Source organism: Pseudochaenichthys georgianus, unplaced genomic scaffold (assembly GCF_902827115.2).
Source record: "Pseudochaenichthys georgianus unplaced genomic scaffold, fPseGeo1.2 scaffold_890_arrow_ctg1, whole genome shotgun sequence".
Classification (NCBI taxonomy): Eukaryota; Metazoa; Chordata; class Actinopteri; order Perciformes; family Channichthyidae; genus Pseudochaenichthys; species Pseudochaenichthys georgianus.
The window spans coordinates 7,501-30,887 of NW_027263424.1; the positions used below are offsets into that span (position 1 = coordinate 7,501).

General features: G+C 41.7%; 1 protein-coding gene across 1 annotated transcript in view; it reads right to left on the minus strand.

Moving 5' to 3' along the window:
- LOC117444682 (zinc transporter ZIP6-like) overlaps positions 1-23,387 on the minus strand; it is a 32,336-nt gene that overhangs the window by 3,158 nt on the left and 5,791 nt on the right. The window contains 10 exon segments of the mRNA XM_034080108.2: positions 3,719-3,909; positions 4,275-4,355; positions 5,870-6,256; positions 8,780-8,858; positions 10,781-10,960; positions 11,576-11,745; positions 13,184-13,285; positions 14,327-14,459; positions 19,145-19,544; positions 22,030-22,210. Of these exon segments, the coding sequence (XP_033935999.1) occupies positions 3,719-3,909; positions 4,275-4,355; positions 5,870-6,256; positions 8,780-8,858; positions 10,781-10,960; positions 11,576-11,745; positions 13,184-13,285; positions 14,327-14,459; positions 19,145-19,544; positions 22,030-22,199 (1,893 nt within the window). The 5' untranslated portion in view covers positions 22,200-22,210.

The following is a 23,387-nucleotide window of genomic DNA, read 5'->3' on the forward strand; positions in this document are numbered from 1 at the left end:
ACACTAAGTCCAGTCAGCATCAGTACCCGGATCAGAGCACACCAAGTCCAGTCAGCATCAGTACCCGGATCAGAGTACACTGAGTCCAGTCAGCATCAGTACCCGGATCAGAGTACACTAAGTCCAGTCAGCATCAGTACCCGGATCAGAGCACACTAAGTCCAGTCAGCATCAGTACCCGGATCAGAGTACACTAAGTCCAGTCAGCATCAGTACCCGGATCAGAGTACACTAAGTCCAGTCAGCATCAGTACCCTGATCAGAGTACACTAAGTCCAGTCAGCATCAGTACCCGGATCAGAGTACACTAAGTCCAGTCAGCATCAGTACCCGGATCAGAGTAAACTAAGTCCAGTCAGCATCAGTACCCGGATCAGAGTACACTAAGTCCAGTCAGCATCAGTACCCGGATCAGAGTACACTAAGTGCAGTCAGCATCAGTACCCGGATCAGAGTACACTAAGTCCAGTCAGCATCAGTACCCGGATCAGAGTACACTAAGTCCAGTCAGCATCAGTACCCGGATCAGAGTACACTAAGTCCAGTCAGCATCAGAACCCGGATCAGAGTACACTGAGTCCAGTCAGCATCAGTACCCGGATCAGAGTACACTAAGTCCAGTCAGCATCAGTACCCGGATCAGAGTACACTGAGTACAGTCCGCGGCACATCACTTCATGATGTATCACATGTCTCTGATCCGAGTCCCTGAGCGTGTCTGGCCGTGCAGCACTCACAGCGCCACAGACTGGATGAAGCATTATGTCAGCAACACGTTGAGGAGACTCTGAGTCAGAGGTGATGAGAGTCAGACGGTGTGTTAGACGGGCCGTGACATCATGAACCTGCTGATGGACGCATTCCAACACTTGCTCTGCTCCAGCTGTGTTCACCTTGCAGCTGCAGCTCTGAGGCTTTGATCCTGATCAAGTGTTTGAGTCAAGTTTAACTTCTTCATGTGTCTGATATTAGAGTTTTCATTCAGGAAGTATGACGCTGCGCTGTCAGTGGCTTCTCCATGTCTGTGATTGGTCGAATGCTCCAGATCCCACCCTCTCATGTGAACACCTAGCTAGAGAGGACACGGCTGGCTGAGCGATCCACTTGATAACCCGCGTCCTAGGACCGCTTAGCGAGAGCGCGTATGTTTTGGATTAGGCCAACCGGCTAACTCCAACATATCAGGTTAGGTTGAACCAGCTTCGTAGGACAGAGGCCTCTGGAGGACGCTGAAGAAGAATAACAGGAACCATTTCTGATCGAAAGCCGGGCTGTTTTTTTACATATTCTGATATTTGTCCTGGTTGATGTTGCTAATGTATTATTATCTTCAGTGGGGGGAAGAAATGGAGTACAAATACTTCCTTACTGTACTTAAGTACATTTTTCTGGTATCAGTACTTTACTCCACTACTTATTTTCCTGACGACATGTAAGAAGTTCTTACATGTTGAACTCAAATACCTGTACTTTCTACTTCTTACATGTTGAACTCAAATACCTGTACTTTCTACTTCTCTCATGTTGAACTCAAATACCTGTACTTTCTACTTCTCACATGTTGAACCCAAATACCTGTACTTTCTACTTCTTACATGTTGAACTCAAATACCTGTACTTTCTACTTCTCACATGTTGAACTCAAATACCTGTACTTTCTACTTCTTACATGTTGAACTCAAATACCTGTACTTTCTACTTCTCTCATGTTGAACTCAAATACCTGTACTTTCTACTTCTCACATGTTGAACTCAAATACCTGTACTTTCTACTTCTTACATGTTGAACTCAAATACCTGTACTTTCTACTTCTCACATGTTGAACTCAAATACCTGTACTTTCTACTTCTCACATGTTGAACTCAAATACCTGTACTTTCTACTCCTCTCATGTTGAACACAAATACCTGTACTTTCTACTTCTCACATGTTGAACTCAAATACCTGTACTTTCTACTTCTCACATGTTGAACTCAAATACCTGTACTTTCTACTCCTCTCATGTTGAACACAAATACCTGTACTTTCTACTTCTCTCATGTTGAACTCAAATACCTGTACTTTCTACTCCTCTCATGTTGAACACAAATACCTGTACTTTCTACTCCTCTCATGTTGAACTCAAATACCTGTACTTTCTACTTCTTACATGTTGAACACAAATACCTGTACTTTCTACTTCTCTCATGTTGAACTCAAATACCTGTACTTTCTACTCCTTACATGTTGAACTCAAATACCTGTACTTTCTACTTCTCTCATGTTGAACTCAAATACCTGTACTTTCTACTTCTTACATGATGAACTCAAATACCTGTACTTTCTACTTCTTACATGTTGAACTCAAATACCTGTACTTTCTACTTCTTACATGTTGAACTCAAATACCTGTACTTTCTACTTCTCTCATGTTGAACCCAAATACCTGTACTTTCTACTTCTTACATGTTGAACTCAAATACCTGTACTTTCTACTCCTCTCATGTTGAACACAAATACCTGTACTTTCTACTTCTCTCATGTTGAACTCAAATACCTGTACTTTCTACTCCTCTCATGTTGAACACAAATACCTGTACTTTCTACTCCTCTCATGTTGAACTCAAATACCTGTACTTTCTACTTCTTACATGTTGAACACAAATACCTGTACTTTCTACTTCTCTCATGTTGAACTCAAATACCTGTACTTTCTACTCCTTACATGTTGAACTCAAATACCTGTACTTTCTACTTCTCTCATGTTGAACTCAAATACCTGTACTTTCTACTTCTTACATGATGAACTCAAATACCTGTACTTTCTACTTCTTACATGTTGAACTCAAATACCTGTACTTTCTACTTCTTACATGTTGAACTCAAATACCTGTACTTTCTACTTCTCTCATGTTGAACCCAAATACCTGTACTTTCTACTTCTTACATGTTGAACTCAAATACCTGTACTTTCTACTTCTTACATGTTGAACTCAAATACCTGTACTTTCTACTTCTTACATGTTGAACACAAATACCTGTACTTTCTACTTCTCTCATGTTGAACTCAAATACCTGTACTTTCTACTTCTCTCATGTTGAACTCAAATACCTGTACTTTCTACTTCTCACATGTTGAACACAAATACCTGTACTTTCTACTTCTCTCATGTTGAACTCAAATACCTGTACTTTCTACTTCTTACATGTTGAACCCAAATACCTGTACTTTCTACTTCTCTCATGTTGAACTCAAATACCTGTACTTTCTACTTCTCTCATGTTGAACTCAAATACCTGTACTTTCTACTTCTCTCATGTTGAACTCAAATACCTGTACTTTCTACTTCTTACATGTTGAACTCAAATACCTGTACTTTCTACTTCTTACATGTTGAACACAAATACCTGTACTTTCTACTTATTACATGTTGAACCCAAATACCTGTACTTTCTACTTCTTACATGTTGAACTCAAATACCTGTACTTTCTACTTCTCTCATGTTGAACTCAAATACCTGTACTTTCTACTTCTCACATGTTTTTACTGAAGTACACTTCAAAGCCTCTTTACTTTGACTTGAGTAAAGAAGTTTAGTCAGTACTTCTACTTTCACCAGAGTATTTTTAAACACGAGGATCTGTACTTCCACTTGAGTGGAGGATGTGTGTACTTGTACCCTCTCTGGTGATCATGTATAATTAAAGTATCGTGGTGCCGTTGGTCCTCGACTCACCATGTCCACCAGCGCCACGTACAGGAAGAGTCCGGCTGTGAGGGCGAAGACCCACATGGACACGTTCTCCGCGTAATGTCCGATCAATATACCGATCACCACGCCCAGGTACGCCATCAAGGCCGACAGCCCGTTGTAGAGAATGGCCTGGCGCACGCTCATTCCCGCCTTCAGCAGCACCGCAAAGTCCCCTGGGAAACGTAGTCAACAGTTAAAGTACAGACGAGGGTAAAACAATAATACAAATAATGATAATGATACAAGAGAATTATGATACTGTGTCAAATTGATAAACTAAAATATTACTGACTGATATATAAACGATCGACCCGCTTACACCTCCGGAAAGTTGTGGGAAGAAGTTTCAACTAATTTAATCCCACGCTTCTCCCAAAAACTAAATTATTAACTGTTGATATAAAAATGTATTAACGATAAAAACGTTGTCTATTAAAATGCTTAAAAATAAACCGTTGAATGATTCCTGAACACACGTATAAACTATGTCAGATACACATCCGGGGAACATGAGGTCATGCAGGATGTGAGCTCTTACCCAGCTCGTGAGGCAGCTCGTGGCAGAACACAGCCACGGAGGTGCTGAGGCCGCTGGACAGACCCTCCGTGAAGGCAGCGCCTGCAGAGACACGGGGTAACATCAATATAATATATAAATCTATATATATATATACACATCTATATAACATATATTATATACGGATCAACGCGACTGCACTGCTGACACCAGAGGAAAACCACCAATTAATTACATTTTAAATCACTATTAAGGTTTTTAAACTTCCACAATTAAATGCATTACTTTAAAATGTACAAGATCTGAGTACTTCTACTTTTACTCAAGTACAAGATCTGAGTACTTCTACTTTTACTCAAGTACAAGATCTGAGTACTTCTACTTTTACTCAAGTACAAGATCTGAGTACTTCTACTTTTACTACAAGATCTGAGTACTTCTACTTTTACTCAAGTACAAGATCTGAGTACTTCTACTTTTACTACAAGATCTGAGTACTTCTACTTTTACTACAAGATCTGAGTACTTCTACTTTCACTGAAGTACAAGATCCGAGTACTTCTACTTTTACTCAAGTACAAGATCTGAGAACTTCTACTTTTACTCAAGTACAAGATCTCAGTACTTCTACTTTCACTGAAGTACAAGATCCGAGTACTTCTACTTTTACTCAAGTACAAGATCCGAGTACTTCTACTTTTACTCAAGTACAAGATCTGAGTACTTCTACTTTCACTGAAGTACAGGATCTGAGTACTTCTACTTTCACTGAAGTACAAGATCTGAGTACTTCTACTTTTACTCAAGTACCAGATCTGAGTACTTCTACTTTTACTCAAGAACAAGATCTGAGTACTTCTACTTTTACTCAAGTACAAGATCTCAGTACTTCTACTTTCACTGAAGTACAGGATCTGAGTACTTCTACTTTCACTGAAGTACAAGATCTGAGTACTTCTACTTTTACTCAAGTACCAGATCTGAGTACTTCTACTTTTACTCAAGAACAAGATCTGAGTACTTCTACTTTTACTCAAGTACAAGATCTCAGTACTTCCACTTTTACTCAAGTACAAGATCTGAGTACTTCTACTTTTACTCAAGTACAAGATCTGAGTACTTCTACTTTCACTCAAGAACAAGATCTGAGTACTTCTACTTTTACTCAAGTACAAGATCTCAGTACTTCCACTTTTACTCAAGTACAAGATCTGAGTACTTCTACTTTTACTCAAGTACAAGATCTGAGTACTTCTACTTTCACTGAAGTACAGGATCCGAGTACTTCTACTTTCACTGGAGTACAGGATCTGAGTACTTCTACTTTCACTGGAGTACAGGATCTGAGTACTTCTACTTTCACTGAAGTACAGGATCCGAGTACTTCTACTTTCACTGGAGTACAGGATCTGAGTACTTCTACTTTCACTGGAGTACAGGATCTGAGTACTTCTACTTTCACTGAAGTACAGGATCTGAGACGGTGAATTGTTGCATAATGCATCTGAAGCTGCGTTGCTGTCGCCTCCTACCAAGGAGTTCAGAATCTGAACTCCTTGGTAGGAGGCGACACAAAAGAAAGCCCCCGGTAGCGATGTAACTCCAGGAGGTCTCACCGATGGCGAGGCCGTCGCTGAAGTTGTGCAGCCCGTCCCCCATGATGACCATCCAGGCGAGCGCGGCCACGCCGGCCTGCTGGAAGTGCTGCTCGGAGTAGGAGTGCGAGTGGGAGTGGGGGTGGTGGTTCTGGGAGTGGTGGTGGTGCAGGATGTGGTGGTAGTCGTGGTGATGGTGGTGCTGCCGGTCTGCGTTCCCCACCGTGTCGTGGAAGTGGGAGTGGCATTTGTTCTCGCAGTCCTCCGCCGTGTAGTCCACGCATTCCTCTGGAGCCGAGACGATGGAAACTTCGGGCTCCAGCATCACCTGCTGCTCCTCGGCCTCGCTGCCCCCCCGCAGGGCGAGGGACGGGGCGCCGAACATCGCCGCGCCGTTAGTTTCCACCTCTGGAGGAAGAGGGAGCAGCGGGTAAACTACACGATACACATCGAGGCTGTCATGGTCATGTGTTCGTAGCTACAGGCTCCTCCCACAGAGCAACACAACAACACAGATATAGAATAGAATAGAAACGGTGCAGAAGAGTATATATACAAGTAATTGGAATATAATATATATAAGTTGCAAACAGATGAATGTTATGGATGTTTAACAGTCTGACATACAATTCAAATGTATTTAAATAACTACTACTTTGTACTCTATTATATATTTTATTTTTTGATTTCTTCTTATTATTACAATTATGTGTTTAATCTCTCAACGTGTATCAGTATCCCTTGTTGTGAAGCACTTCGAGATTTATCTTGGCCGATGAGAAGCGCTATATAAATTAAAATATTATTTTATATAGTCCATTCCTTGCACAACACGTATATATATATATATATATATAATATCCTGCTTTACATTTAGTTGCAGTAAATGTGTCATTCCACGAGTATATTTTCTACTTTTCTAAAGCTATTTTATTTCCATTTGAGATGTTTTGCATTCTGGATTGTTTATTTCTAGTCTTTTAAATGTCTCTAATGTCTCGTCTTTTCACGCTGCAACGAAAACATGTCCCACCGTGGGATCAACAAAGCACGCCTTATCTTTTCGCTGAGTTCTTTTAAGTCGAGGCTAAAAACATGACTTTTTAAGCGTCTTCCCCAGAAGCCGTTTAACTTGTTTTAGCACCATCTCTTTCATCCATCTCTTGTATGCATGGTTTTATGAATCTGTTCCTCCATCGTGTTTGTGTTCCTTTCTTTGATCTCATTACGTGTTCATGATGATTTAAAGCACTTTGAATTGTGTCTGAATATAAATAAACGTACCTTACACAACAACGCAGCACATTTACTCGTCGACTTTCCAGCCAAGATGTTAACGACCAACGTGTCGGGGTTTCTTCTCATTAGTTCTGGGTCTTGTTATTCAAGACGTTGAACATTAGCCACGGTGTAGCTATGTAACTGAAAACGTGGGTCAGACTGAGCGTCCTCTGTGCTCCAGTCCTCTCGGGGAACACAGAGCTACAGATCAGATGCCGCTGAAGGCTCTGATCCTGCTGTGATGCTACATGTTTGTTTCTCATGCATTGTGTCTTTGTAGATGCTGATGCTACCCATGGAGCTGCTGCGATGCAAGGAGCATTTCAGACTCGATCGGAGCATTAAAGTGTTATCCCATCGTACCTTAGGTCACAGGCTGCTCCAACAGAGCAACATGAATATATATCGGACGTAAAACAAATAGAACTGATCAAATAGAGCAAGAAGAGTCTATAGCAGGGGTGGGGAACCTCCGGCCGTATACGGACCGCGAGACCATTCGATCCGGCCCTCGAGGCAATTTATAAACGCACACAAAGAAGAAACAAATTAAAGAAATCTAGACCGCAAAAAAAATAAACAAGTGAGTGCCTGTTTTTCCTGGCCAAGGTCAGGGTCCTTGAACACAACACGAGCCTAACGTGTCATCACGTGGTATATGTCTCGTCTGACAGCAGGGGTGCAGTTCTGACGGAGAGCACCAGAACGCCACTCCAGCACTTCAGATAAGGAGCCGTACACATGCTGCAGTTTCTGCTTGGCTGTGTCTCAGCTGAAAGCCCAGTGGAGATCTGCTCATCTGACATACAGTCAATACCTGTTGTTGTTAGCATCTGGTTAGCTCGCTATGCTAACGAATACAAGAAGCTTTTTCTCCAACCAGTGAGGTCAAGGCACATCTTTATATGATCATTATAGTTATAAAAAAACAAGAGAATAAAGTAAACAGGTATAAAATACTATAGGACGGTAAACAAAAGTTGTTATTAATAAACAAGAACACAGTTTGAAAGGAGAGTGATTTGTAAAATATCCATAAAGAAAAAGTAAATCTGCTTCCAGTTCTGTTTCATCTGGTGTTGAGAGATGTTTCCATAGATCTCCTGATGTTGCTCTCAAAGTGCACCAGATTGATGCTTTTGACTTTTAACTATCTTCCCGGGGGAGCATGCCCCCGGACCCCCCTAGAGGAGGCTAGGACCCCCCCCCCAGAGGAGGCTAGGACCCCCCCAGAGGAGGCTAGGTCCCCCCCAGAGGAGGCTAGGTCCCCCCTAGAGGAGGTTAGGTCCCCCCAGAGGAGGCTAGGTCCACCCAGAGGAGGCTAGGTCCCCCCCAGAGTAGGTTAGGTCCCCCCTAGAGGAGGCTAGGTCCCCCCAGAGGAGGCTAGGTCCACCCAGAGGAGGCTAGGTCCACCCAGAGGAGGCTAGGTCCCCCCCAGAGGAGGTTAGGACCCCCCTAGAGGAGGTTAGGTCCCCCCCAGAGTAGGTTAGGTCCCCCGGACTGTGATTTTAGTTTTTTAAGCAGAGGTCAATAACTTGCACGGCCCTCTGAGGATGTTGAAGACATTGAAATGGCCCTTGAGAGGAAAAAGCCTCCCCGCCCCTGCTCTAGATACAAGTGAATGGAATAAGATGCCGTGTTCCTCCTCACCTTCAGCCGGCTTCAGGTCCTCCAGCGCCGGCTGCTTCTCTGGATCTGCTTTATCGTTCTGATCCCACTTCTTCTGGGCCTGAAACACAAACAGCCACAACACTAAAGCTCCTGATGACCAGAGTCTCCAGAGGAGCAGCCTGGACCTCCTCTGATACCCACGCAACATGTGCATTTTTAAAAAGTCCCTCAACATGTTAAAATTTGAGAATTTAATGCGTATAAAATGCCATATTCCTAAGTCCAATCAAACATACATTATTTAGATATTGCTGGGTATTTAACTCCAATAGTGAAAACATAAATGATAGAATATTCCAGGTATCGTGAGTACTAAAAGTTGTCATTTTTACAAAGCATAATCCGTGTTTTGACAAGTTTAAAAAATATATATAATTCTATGTTTTGTATATAAATACTGTAGTCTGATTCCAACAGTTTTACACCACACCTTATCCCTTCATTTGGCAGTTTAAAGAGGAACCTTATTTCCCCACGTCCGTGTCCAAGCTAGTGTTCATTTCGTTGACTAAAACATGACGAAATATGTTCGTCAACGACTTTTTTTCCATGACGAAATCGAGACGATGACGAGACGGCAGTAAACAATAACTGACGAAATCATCATGCAATATCGTTGACGGAAAGTGACGAGACGAAAATGTAGTTTACTAAATAAAAACTATGCCAGGATGTGTGTACTTCTACTCGAGTAAAGGATGTGTGTACTTCTACTCGAGTAAAGGATGTGTGTACTTCTACTTGAGTAAAGGATGTGTGTACTTCTACTCGAGTAAAGGATGTGTGTACTTCTACTTGAGTGAAGGATGTGTGTACTTCTACTCGAGTAAAGGATGTGTGTACTTCTACTTGAGTGAAGGATGTGTGTACTTCTACTCGAGTAAAGGATGTGTGTACTTGTACTTGAGTAAAGGATGTGTGTACTTCTACTTGAGTGAAGGATGTGTGTACTTCTACTCGAGTGAAGGATGTGTGTACTTCTACTCGAGTGAAGGATGTGTGTACTTCTACTCGAGTGAAGGATGTGTGTACTTCTACTCGAGTGAAGGATGTGTGTACTTCTACTTGAGTAAAGGATGTGTGTACTTCTACTCGAGTAAAGGATGTGTGTACTTGTACTTGAGTAAAGGATGTGTGTACTTCTACTTGAGTGAAGGATGTGTGTACTTCTACTCGAGTAAAGGATGTGTGTACTTCTACTCGAGTGAAGGATGCGTGTACTTCTACTCGAGTAAAGGATGTGTGTACTTCTACTCGAGTAAAGGATGTGTGTACTTGTACTTGAGTGAAGGATGTGTGTACTTCTACTCGAGTGAAGGATGTGTGTACTTCTACTTGACGGAAGGATGTGTGTACTTCTACTTGAGTAAAGGATGTGTGTACTTCTACTCGAGTAAAGGATGTGTGTACTTCTACTCGAGTAAAGGATGTGTGTACTTCTACTCGAGTAAAGGATGTGTGTACTTCTACTCGAGTAAAGGATGTGTGTACTTGTACTTGAGTGAAGGATGTGTGTACTTCTACTCGAGTGAAGGATGTGTGTACTTCTACTTGACGGAAGGATGTGTGTACTTCTACTTGAGTAAAGGATGTGTGTACTTCTACTCGAGTAAAGGATGTGTGTACTTCTACTCGAGTAAAGGATGTGTGTACTTCTACTCGAGTGAAGGATGCGTGTACTTCTACTCGAGTGAAGGATGCGTGTACTTCTACTCGAGTAAAGGATGCGTGTACTTCTACTCGAGTGAAGGATGTGTGTACTTCTACTTGACGGAAGGATGTGTGTACTTCTACTTGAGTAAAGGATGTGTGTACTTCTACTCGAGTGAAGGATGCGTGTACTTCTACTCGAGTAAAGGATGCGTGTACTTCTACTCGAGTGAAGGATGTGTGTACTTCTACTCGAGTAAAGGATGTGTGTACTTCTACTCGAGTAAAGGATGTGTGTACTTGTACTTGAGTATCTGAAGCGGCGCTGACCTTCTGCTTGTCCTTGTACATCTTCCCCAGCGTGAGGAAGTGTTCGATCAGGAACATGATGTACACGCCGCTCAGAGCCGTCAAACCTTTCCAGACGCCGTCCAGGTTCTCCTCCTCGTGGTGCTCGTGTCCCAAATCATTCACCCCAGGATCCTCGTGGTGGTGGTGGCCGCCCTGAGACTGAAGGAGAAGAAGATTCAACTTATTGTCGTGACGTAGGACAGGTACTATGTGACGAAACGGTTTCTCTGCATTGGACCCGTCCTAGTGTTAGGAGCCGGGGAGCAGTGTGGGGAACGGTGCCTTGCTCAGGGACACCTCGGTAGCACATGGTCTTTCCGGGACTTGAACTGGTGACCTTCCAGTTGCCAAGCCAAGTCCCTATCGACCTACCGCCCCAAGAAGAACCCTTGAAGCACCCTGAAGAAAAGACGGATAAGACGCCGAAAGACTGTAAGCAGTAGGGCTGGGAATCCCCAGGCTCCCCGCGATACGACACTATCGCGATACTTAAGCCACGATATGCTAAGTATTGCGATTCTACGATATGCTAAGTATTGCGATGTCCATATGTCCGTGTCCGTCTTCCCTTCCGGGTTAAAACATGTGTATCGATATGAACAGTTTATGAATAACCCACTGTGTGTTCTTTGAACCTGGAAAGGAGATGGCATAGTTTGTGTTATTGTATTCATGTCTTTCTTAACTTCCCGTTTTAAATAGACATGCTTTTATTTAGAAGGCGACTTTGCGCTCAGCAGGAACAGAGCACCGAGTGGCTGCGTCGTGACTCACGTGCGGGATGAGGTGCAGGAAGGCGTCTCCGCTCAGCGTGCCCACGGCCAGCGCCACCAGGAAGCTGAGCAGGAACTTGAAGAAAACTTTGTTCATCAGCGGGATGAGAATGACCCCGAGCAGCGAGAGCAGGCTGATGACCGTGATGGAGAGGAAGCCCCCGACCCACGCTGCACACACACACACACACACACCACTTTAATGGGACTGTAGCTGGGAAACGGTACATTTTAAAAGCGCTCCTTCAAACACAGATCACAGTAATTATATTGTCAATTTTTCTTTCTCTCTGTGTGTGTGTGTGTGTGTGTGTGTGTGTGTGTGTGTGTGTGTGTGTGTGTGTGTGTGTGTGTGTGTGTGTGTGTGTGTGTGTGTGTGTGGTGTGTGTGTGTGTGTGTGTGTGTGTGTGTGTGTGCGTTAGGGCTGAACGATTAATCGATTTTAAATAATACGATTATCAAATCCTTTTTTTTAACATTTTTTTTAATTTTTACATTTTTTTGTTCTTCTTGTGTGTCAGTCATCCACACCAATCAGAAGTGCTGAGCTCCACATGTACCTCCATTGATAATCAATCAGAAGTGGCCCATGATAGAAGGTGATCATCCATCACGTGTTTCTATTACAGTGAATCTTAAACTGAAGCTTGACTTTAAAGCAACCCAACGGAAGTGTCATGTAAGTTTAGTTCTTTCACTCGTAGCTCGGGCTGCGAGGGTGCTAGAGACGGGAGTACGTTGATGCGACCTTCCTAGCTGGAGTTAAGGCCGCATTTTACAATAAACTTCCGTTGGGTCGCTGAAAAACAAATATCGCAAATCGAATCACAATATTTGTCAGAAGAATCGCAATTACATTATTTCCCCAAATCGTGCAGCCCTAGTGTATGTGTGTGTGTGTGTGTGTGTGTATGAGGTATATGCATGTGTCTGTATGAGGTGTGTGTGTGTGTGTGTGTGTGAGGGATATGCATGTGTGTGTCTGTATGAGGCGTGTGTGTGTGTGTGTGTGTGTGTGTGTGTGTGTGTGTGTGTGTGTGTGTGTGTGTGTGTGTCTGTATGAGGTGTGTATGAGGCGTGTGTGTGTGAGTCTGTATGAGGTGTGTGTCAAATGCTTTTTGTCACTGTCCCAAAATATATACATATGTGTATATACATAAATACTTTTAATTTCATACTTTTTATGTATAAAGTACACTAGGTTTATATTTTGGTATATAAGACAGTATATTTTATAATGTTTAAAATAAGTAATTCTTGTAGATGTCAAAATGCTGACGTGACAAAAATAATTAGCCAATTTGGGATAAATAAAGTATACACACATTAAGAGGTATAAATAAAAAGTAAACATCAAAAATAAACACACAACAGTTGTATATATTGATTGTTGTGCTTTTATTCATGTCTTAATGTGTGCATATGTATACATGTGGCTGTTGATTGTGTATATATATATTTGTATTTGTGATTGTGGGAAACGGTATTTGGATCTCTGTCTGTGCACACAAACTGAAAGATTGAGAATAAAGTTGTAATAGACGGATGAATATGAACTCGATAAACCCAGTCGTGCAAATAACTCAGATTTAGTGATCCGTCTTCTTACCGGTGGCGACGTTTTTGACGATTTCTTCTCCGGGTTGGTCCTCCTGCTCCGAGGCGTTTTGGTTCCCGTGGTGAACGTGACCATGAACAACATGTTTGTTGCCTACAAATACAAACAAATACACTTTATTTAAACAGCTTTTCAGTCACTAGGAGAGCTTATGGAAATATGGAGGAATCCCAGGGAGATGCTGCGTTCAGGGAACGCCCCTAAAACACCACATCCCTGTAGCTCTGTCCTGAAGAGATCACATCTTTACTACTACTATTATTACTACTACTACTACTGTTACTATTACTACGGTTACCACTACTACTGTTGTTACTACTACTACTACAGTTACTACTACTACTACTACTACTACTACTACTACTGTTACCACCACTACTACTACTACTGTTACCACCACTACTACTACTACAGTTACTATTACTACGGTTACCACTACTACAGTTACTACTACAGTTACTACTACTACAGTTACTACTACTACAGTTACTACTACTACAGTTACCACTACCACGACTACTACTGTTACCACGATTACAGTTACCACTACCACTACTGTTACCACGACTACAGTTACCACTACCACTACTGTTACCACGACTACAGTTACCACTACCACTACTGTTACCACGACTACAGTTACCACTACCACTACTGTTACCACGACTACAGTTACCACTACCACTACTGTTACCACGACCACTACTGTTACCACGACTACAGTTACCACTACCACTACAGTTACCACTACCACTACTGTTACCACGACTACAGTTACCACTACTACTACTGTTACCACGACTACAGTTACCACTACCACTACTGTTACCACGACTAGTTACCACTACTGTTACCACGACTACAGTTACCACTACCACTACTGTTACCACGACTACAGTTACCACTACTACAGTTACCACCACCACTACTATTACTACTACAACTACTATTACCATTACTACAACCACTACTACAGTTACTACTACCACTGTTACTGCTATTACACTTTTACTTGAATAAAGAAGTTTAGTCAGTACTTCTACCAGAGTATTTTTAAACACGAGTATCTGTACTTCTACTCGAGAACAGGAGGTGTATACTTTTGCCATCTCTTATTATTATTGTTGTTATTACTTCTGTGCCGGATGCAGCCTCCGTCGTCGATCTGGTGGAGGAGCGCCGGGCAGAGGAAGCTGAAGTCAGCGAAGGAGACGCTTCCTCCTGAAGACATGCCGTGAGAGGAGAGGATAGTGGAGGCGTTCAGGCACTGTAGGAAAACACAACACCACCACCATCATCATCATCATCATCATCATCATCAACTCAAGAAAACAGGAGAGGCTGCTTTTTCTTTTATCGCCACAAACTGGAAAAGCCGTAGACGTCACTGCTTTTATTTTGTTGTTTCGTTTCAACCTTTTTACTCTGTAGCACAGGGGTGCCCAACCAGTCGATCGCGAGATGTGTCTAAAAATAGAACAACAATATTCTGTTTTATCGTTAATGTCCTGTAACATAATCTTCCTGTGCCGGAATAATGCACTTTAACGCATGAAAGCTTTGTGATTGGCCGGCGTGACCCCATGTGTCGGGGCGTGGCTGGTGGGCAGTGCACTAGTTTGCTGACGTTGTCCGTGTCAACAGGAGTGACAGTCCGCACACACACAAGACTGCAAATATGGCAGAAGCAAAACATAAATAATTTTCACTCCGAGTGGGAGGATGATTATTTTTGTATCTATTCCAATTCAAAGTCCATCTGTCTCGTCTGCAATGCGAGCGTGGCTTTATCGAAGAAGGGTAATTTAGGAGCGGCATTTCAAAACAGTGCACAAACGAGACGGAATTCCCTCCTAATTCTGCCCTCCGCTCCAAAAGGGGAGGGGCCTGAGAGGACAGCTAAAGGGGAGGGGCCTGAAAGGACAGCAGTCCATTTCCACCAGGCCCAACAACAAGAGCAAGGCTGCTCCAGAGCATCTCATCGTGTCAGTCACGTTCTTGCGAAACACATGAAGTCTTTCAAAGACGGTGAAGTTGTGAAAGAAGCATTCCTGGAGGCTGCCGACGCGTAATAAAAATAACAGAAGCATTTCAACATGTTTTTGATATAATAAAAACTCAAGTTAGATAGCGTTATTAATCAGCTGTAAATTTGAGTTTGTTTGAACTTATTCATTATAATTATTGTACACAATGGTATAAGAATGCAAACTTAAATTGATTATAGTCTATTATCAATTCAGGTTAAGAAACTAGTGTTGCTGGCATCCTATTTTAAAGGCATTTCTTTTTATACTCGACTAAAATGCAACAAAAAAAGGGTTTGATTCTATTAATGTTGTCTCTTTTATTGCACGTTGGCAGCAGATTCCTGAGTAGCTTCAGATCTGAGTTGTCTTATTAGTACGCCTCATTTATACGTTTGTAGCAACACTATTTTTATATAATGGCAAAGAAAGGGTTCAGAGTCTTTTCTTTTTTCCCTGTGTCACATGTGGCAGCACTGTTCAATGTTTCTTGAAAACATTACCCACTGTAGTGACGTGTGGATAAACTCCAACTATGTATCAACAACACTGTTCTGTAACTTCAGTTAAATACTTGTGTGTAGATTAGAAAGAGGTAAGATAAAGGATCTGCTGTATTTTATGAAGTATTAATCGTACAAAGGTCAGTTTTATACAAGTAGAAGTGTGTATTTACCTGGTAGTAGGCTGTCAGTAATGGCTACGCCTCTCTATTTGGACTGGTAGATCTCGGCACACTGGCAACTTTAAAAGTAGCTCTCGGTTCAAAAAAGGTTGGGCACCCCTGCTGTAGCACTTTGAGTTTTGTTTACTCAAATGAAAAGGCCTATAAATAAAATTGATTATTAATTGGAATTTTTTTAAGTAAATTAAAAGACCTATCTTTTTAATTTGGCTTATCATTTTTTGTAGTATCACTGTTCATGTTTTAATGTAAGACTTATTTTCCGATTTGGTCGCGTAAAGCTAATTTTGTTGTTGTCATTTCGCCGCGAGTTCTGATCGCTCAGTGATGATACTAATACCTGTAGAATCTGTGGAATCTCAGCTTGAGATCGATATCTTGTTTGTGCAGATAGGATAAGTAATAAGGGTATTTTAACTAGGGGTCGACCGATTATCCGTCTGGCCGATTATCGAGGCCGATATTCCGCATTTTACAGATTATCTGCATCGTCATTTTCTTTATCCAATTGCCGATAAAACGTTGGCTCTGATGCGGCCGTTTCTCTGGCTGTCGTCACCACTCTGTGTTCACGAGCAATGTCCCGCCCACAGCGCTATCTGCTAGGCTATTACTGAAGTGTCAATCAACACTTGCTGCAGCCAGCCAGAGAGGCGGGACCTTCTCAGATGACAGGCAGGCGCGAAGAACGCAGACACAGACAGAGGCAAGCAGCAGCGCCATACGTGGGTTTCGAAGGTAAGTCAGTTGAAAGCCGAAGTTCAATAAACATTCCAATCCCCTCAGCTGAAGTTGCAAAAACTCCACGATCTTATGATCCAATTCTATCAGTTTCCCAGTTACACTGAAAATGTCCGAATAATGCACTTTGTTGCAGTTAACTAGAACGAGATGGATGCATAGCCAGTTTGTGTTATCCTACATTATGACACCAAGATTTTATGATTTTACTTCAAATGTATATCGGTTCCAAACATCTGTTATCGGTCTCCTTGATTACTAATAATCGGTATCGCCTTGAAAAAGCCATATCGGTCGATCCCTAATTTTAACATGAGTTCTGTGCTAAGTGTGTTAGCATTTTTCCGCTCAAGGCTCATTTAGACGCTTCTTGTGAGACTTGTGTTTTGTTTCAGTAAAAATGGTTCGTATCGTCAGTTAGCTGAGTTTCTTCCCGTTAATCGGGTATGACACATTAATAGGTTTTTAAATATTAAGAAGCCCTGAGACACAGTTTCGTGAAGAAAAAAACCTGCAGCCCCCTCTACCGGGGGCTCTCGGGCTTAACAGGTTAAAGTGTAATGATAGGAAAATACTTGAGTAAAGTACCTCAAATGTGGCTTTTAAGTTCAATACTACCTATAACTGAGTACTTTAATAATAATAATAATAGCTTTGATTTATATAGCGCCTTTCAAGGGACCCACGGTCGCTTTACAAGTAATAGGGCAAAAACAAACAAAACAAAACAAAGGTCAGACAGACAGAACAACAGATAGATTAGGGGCCGAAAGCCTTGGCAGACAGATGGGACTTGAGGGTCCTTTGAAGGCGTCCAGCGTGGGGATGTTGCGAATCTCCGCAGGGAGAGCGTTCCAGAGGGTGGGGGCTGCCACGCTGAAGGCTCTGTCCCCGAAGGTTCTCAGTGTGGTGCGGGGGGGTGGTGAGCAGGCCAGAGCGCATGTGGGTGGAGGATGTCCGATAGGTACTGGGGGGCAAGGGCATGGAGGGACTTGTAGGTTAGGAGGAGGACTTTGTAGGTGATGCGGGACTTGACCGGCAACCAGTGGAGGTGGATGAGGGTGGGAGTGATGTGCTGCCACGGCTTTAACTGCTTTTACTCAAGCCAAGGATCGGAGTACTTCTTCTACCACTCTTTAAAGTTAACATGATCAATAATCAACCCTCCAGTATCCCACACTGGACATCTTTGTCCTGAATGACGATTCTTTGCAAGCTCTTGCGGGACACATACAATGAAGTTGAATGAGTTTGAACACACCTGGCCGACGTCATTTCAAATGTCTCAAAGACGAAGGAAAGAAAATCCACACTAATCCTACAATAACAGCTCTTACCTCCACACTCAAACACGTTGTTTAAAGTGTAATGATAGGAAAATACTTGAGTAAAGTACCTGGAATGTGCACTTAAGTACAGTCCTTGTACCTATAGCTGAGTACGACACCCCTGGCCTACATCATGTCATTGTGTAGATGTCTCAAAGAATAAGAAAGACATCCACACTAGGGCTGGCCCGAATACCATTTTTCGGGCTCCGGATATTCGGTAGTAATCAGCAGCGAATGTTCGAATATTCGGCCCGCGCGTGGGGGGCGTAGTAATCTGCAGCGAACCGCTCCAACACGTGTATTTCGGTGTATTCACAGCATTCATTTGGTTATTCTACAGTATAGTTGTTTTATAGTTATTTGTTAAAGGTGGGGTAGGTAAGTTTCAGAAACCGGCTCGAGTGCACTAAAATTTGAAAGTACACAGCCGAAAAGAATCCGCCCCTTCCTTCAGACTTCCTTACAGAGCACCTCCTCCAACACACATGAACGCGCAATGCACGCCCAATGAGGGCACGAGATACATTTGTGCGTGCACGAGATGGAAGGCTGACAGACAGGGCGGCAATACTTTTCACAGCGCCACGGCTTCCACAGATGAATTTTTTTTGTATGGATTTTTTGTCAAAGCACTTCAGATATTCATCGCTATCGGGATGTTAAGAGCATTCCATGGAATATAACAAAAAGTGCATCTCGAGCCGGTTTCTGAAACTTACCCACCCCACCTTTAACGTAACGCAATTTGTGTTCTTTGAAATTGAAAAGGATATCGCTTTGTGTTTGTTACTTTCATTGCAGTTGTGTCTTAAGTGTAATTTGGCTTGGCTTCCTATTTATGGACATGCTTTTATTTTGAAGGAGAGGTAGCGCGGTTGACAGAAAGTTGTTGTTGCTATGGAAACAACGTGACGGAGATTAACGGAGAAAAGTAAAATCTACATATAAAGACGGAGAAAGTAAACGATAACGTTTATGGTTAAGCGTTGGCACCCCCCGAAGAGGCACAAGCTCTTACGTTGATATTGGAGATTTCAAGAAATTCAATTTGGAAAAATAAAATGGGGAAAAAACGAATATCGACATTTGAAACCCGAATAGTACTCCAACGAACGGATATTCGGGTACAGCCCTAATCCACACTGATCCTGGTAGTAACAGCTCTTACCTCCACACTGTCCTCGCTGTGGTTGTGGGGAATATTGTGGTTTATTTGATCGTGTTCTTCAGGAGTCCCGTTCGTCTCCTGATTTTCGTCGGATTTCCCCGTTATTTGCGCGCTGAAAACCGCCGAGGAGGCGCTCTTCCTGTCCTGCAAACTGTCCTGATCTTTGGACACCTCCGAGGTCTTTGGAGACTTGCGTGTGTGGGAGTTGTTGTGGTGATGATGATGGTGGTGGTGGTGGTGGGGGTGGTGGTGATGGTGGTGGTGGGGGTTTTCTTCCTCATGATGACGGTGAGCGGGTTTCTCGTGATGTTGCACCGTAACGCTCCGGTTTCGATCCAAACCCACGTTCTGTAAGAGGAGCTTCAACCCGGCTAAAGAGATGCTGCCGTTCTCTCCATATCTGTTTATAAAGAACAACAACAACATATTATTAATCGAATATTCAAAATGATTCAAGCATTCGAAGAAGAGGGACCAATGATTACACTTTGAACTCAAATACCTGTACTTTCTACTTCTTATGTTGAACTCAAATACCTGTACTTTCTACTTCTTACATGTTGAACCCAAATACCTGTACTTTCTACTTCTTACATGTTGAACTCAAATACCTGTACTTTCTACTTCTTACATGTTGAACCCAAATACCTGTACTTTCTACTTCTTACATGTTGAACCCAAATACCTGTACTTTCTACTTCTTACATGTTGAACCCAAATACCTGTACTTTCTACTTCTTACATGTTGAACTCAAATACCTGTACTTTCTACTTCTTACATGTTGAACTCAAATACCTGTACTTTCTACTTCTTACATGTTGAACTCAAATACCTGTACTTTCTACTTCTCACATGTTGAACTCAAATACCTGTACTTTCTACTTCTTACATGTTGAACTCAAATACCTGTACTTTCTACTTCTTACATGTTGAACTCAAATACCTGTACTTTCTACTTCTCACATGTGGAACTCAAATACCTGTACTTTCTACTTCTCTCATGTTGAACTCAAATACCTGTACTTTCTACTTCTCACATGTTGAACTCAAATACCTGTACTTTCTAATTCTCACATGTTGAACTCAAATACCTGTACTTTCTACTTCTTACATGTTGAACTCAAATACCTGTACTTTCTACTTCTTACATGTTGAACTCAAATACCTGTACTTTCTACTTCTTACATGTTGAACCCAAATACCTGTACTTTCTACTTCTTACATGTTGAACTCAAATACCTGTACTTTCTACTTCTCTCATGTTGAACTCAAATACCTGTACTTTCTACTTCTTACATGTTGAACTCAAATACCTGTACTTTCTACTTCTCTCATGTTGAACTCAAATACCTGTACTTTCTACTTCTTACATGTTGAACACAAATACCTGTACTTTCTACTTCTTACATGTTGAACACAAATACCTGTACTTTCTACTTCTTACATGTTGAACTCAAATACCTGTACTTTCTACTTCTCACATGTTGAACTCAAATACCTGTACTTTCTACTTCTCACATGTTGAACTCAAATACCTGTACTTTCTACTTCTTACATGTTGAACTCAAATACCTGTACTTTCTACTTCTTACATGTTGAACTCAAATACCTGTACTTTCTACTTCTTACATGTTGAACACAAATACCTGTACTTTCTACTTCTTACATGTTGAACTCAAATACCTGTACTTTCTACTTCTCTCATGTTGAACTCAAATACCTGTACTTTCTACTTCTTACATGTTGAACTCAAATACCTGTACTTTCTACTTCTCTCATGTTGAACTCAAATACCTGTACTTTCTACTTCTTACATGTTGAACACAAATACCTGTACTTTCTACTTCTTACATGTTGAACTCAAATACCTGTACTTTCTACTTCTTACATGTTGAACACAAATACCTGTACTTTCTACTTCTTACATGTTGAACTCAAATACCTGTACTTTCTACTTCTCTCATGTTGAACTCAAATACCTGTACTTTCTACTTCTTACATGTTGAACACAAATACCTGTACTTTCTACTTCTTACATGTTGAACTCAAATACCTGTACTTTCTACTTCTTACATGTTGAACTCAAATACCTGTACTTTCTACTTCTTACATGTTGAACACAAATACCTGTACTTTCTACTTCTTACATGTTGAACTCAAATACCTGTACTTTCTACTTCTTACATGTTGAACTCAAATACCTGTACTTTCTACTTCTTACATGTTGAACTCAAATACCTGTACTTTCTACTTCTTACATGTTGAACTCAAATACCTGTACTTTCTACTTCTCTCATGTTGAACTCAAATACCTGTACTTTCTACTTCTCTCATGTTGAACTCAAATACCTGTACTTTCTACTTCTCTCATGTTGAACTCAAATACCTGTACTTTCTACTTCTTACATGTTGAACACAAATACCTGTACTTTCTACTTCTTACATGTTGAACTCAAATACCTGTACTTTCTACTTCTTACATGTTGAACTCAAATACCTGTACTTTCTACTTCTTACATGTTGAACTCAAATACCTGTACTTTCTACTTCTCTCATGTTGAACTCAAATACCTGTACTTTCTACTTCTCTCATGTTGAACTCAAATACCTGTACTTTCTACTTCTCTCATGTTGAACTCAAATACCTGTACTTTCTACTTCTTACAGGTCAGGTACTCTTTAAAGCAGCTGCTAGTTAGGGGTACTTTTTACTGAAGTACATTTCTAAGCCTCTTTACTTTGACTTGAGTAAAGAAGTTTAGTCAGTACTTCTACTTTCACCATTTTAAACACGAGTATCTGTACTTCTACTTGAGTAAAGGCAGTGTGTACTTTTACCCTCTCTGGTAATACTTTCTTCCCGCAGCTCTCTTCTGTGTCTCACCTGTTGAACAGAGCCTCCAGGTGTTGCCTCTGGCTCTGCTCGGCCCTCAGAGCGTCCACCCCGGCGGACAGTGAATGCACCGCGGAGCTGCTCACTGTGGTGCATTCAGGGACCACCGTCGCAGCGCCGCAAAGACGCAAGGCGAGAAGAAACTTCAGCAACAACAACATCTCTGCAGACCCTTCAGAACAAAGGACAAGAGAAACATGAAGGTGTTAATAACAAGATGTTTTTACATACACCTGAACATCAGCAGGAGAGGACTCTTTAAAGTAGAGACACTACATACTGATATACACCTGAACATCAGCAGGAGAGGACTCTTTAAAGTAGAGACACTATATACTGATATACACCTGAACATCAGCAGGAGAGGACTCTTTAAAGTAGAGACACTATATACTGATATACACCTGAACATCAGCAGGAGAGGACTCTTTAAAGTAGAGACACTACATACTGATATACACCTGAACATCAGCAGGAGAGGACTCTTTAAAGTAGAGACACTACAAACTGATATACACCTGAACATCAGCAGGAGAGGACTCTTTAAAGTAGAGACACTACATACTGATATACACCTGAACATCAGCAGGAGAGGACTCTTTAAAGTAGAGACACTATATACTGATATACACCTGAACATCAGCAGGAGAGGACTCTTTAAAGTAGAGACACTACATACTGATATACACCTGAACATCAGCAGGAGAGGACTCTTTAAAGTAGAGACCCTACATACTGATATACACCTGAACATCAGCAGGAGAGGACTCTTTAAAGTAGAGACACTATATACTGATATACAGCTGAACATCAGCAGGAGAGGACTCTTTAAAGTAGAGACCCTACATACTGATATACACCTGAACATCAGCAGGAGAGGACTCTTTAAAGTAGAGACACTATATACTGATATACAGCTGAACATCAGCAGGAGAGGACTCTTTAAAGTAGAGACACTACATACTGATATACACCTGAACATCAGCAGGAGAGGACTCTTTAAAGTAGAGACACTACATACTGATATACACCTGAACATCAGCAGGAGAGGACTCTTTAAAGTAGAGACACTACATACTGATATACACCTGAACATCAGCAGGAGAGGACTCTTTACAGTAGAGACACTACATACTGATATACACCTGAACATCAGCAGGAGAGGACTCTTTAAAGTAGAGACACTACATACTGATATACACCTGAACATCAGCAGGAGAGGACTCTTTAAAGTAGAGACACTACATACTGATATACACCTGCACATCAGCAGGAGAGGACTCTTTAAAGTAGAGACACTACATACTGATATACACCTGAACATCAGCAGGAGAGGACTCTTTAAAGTA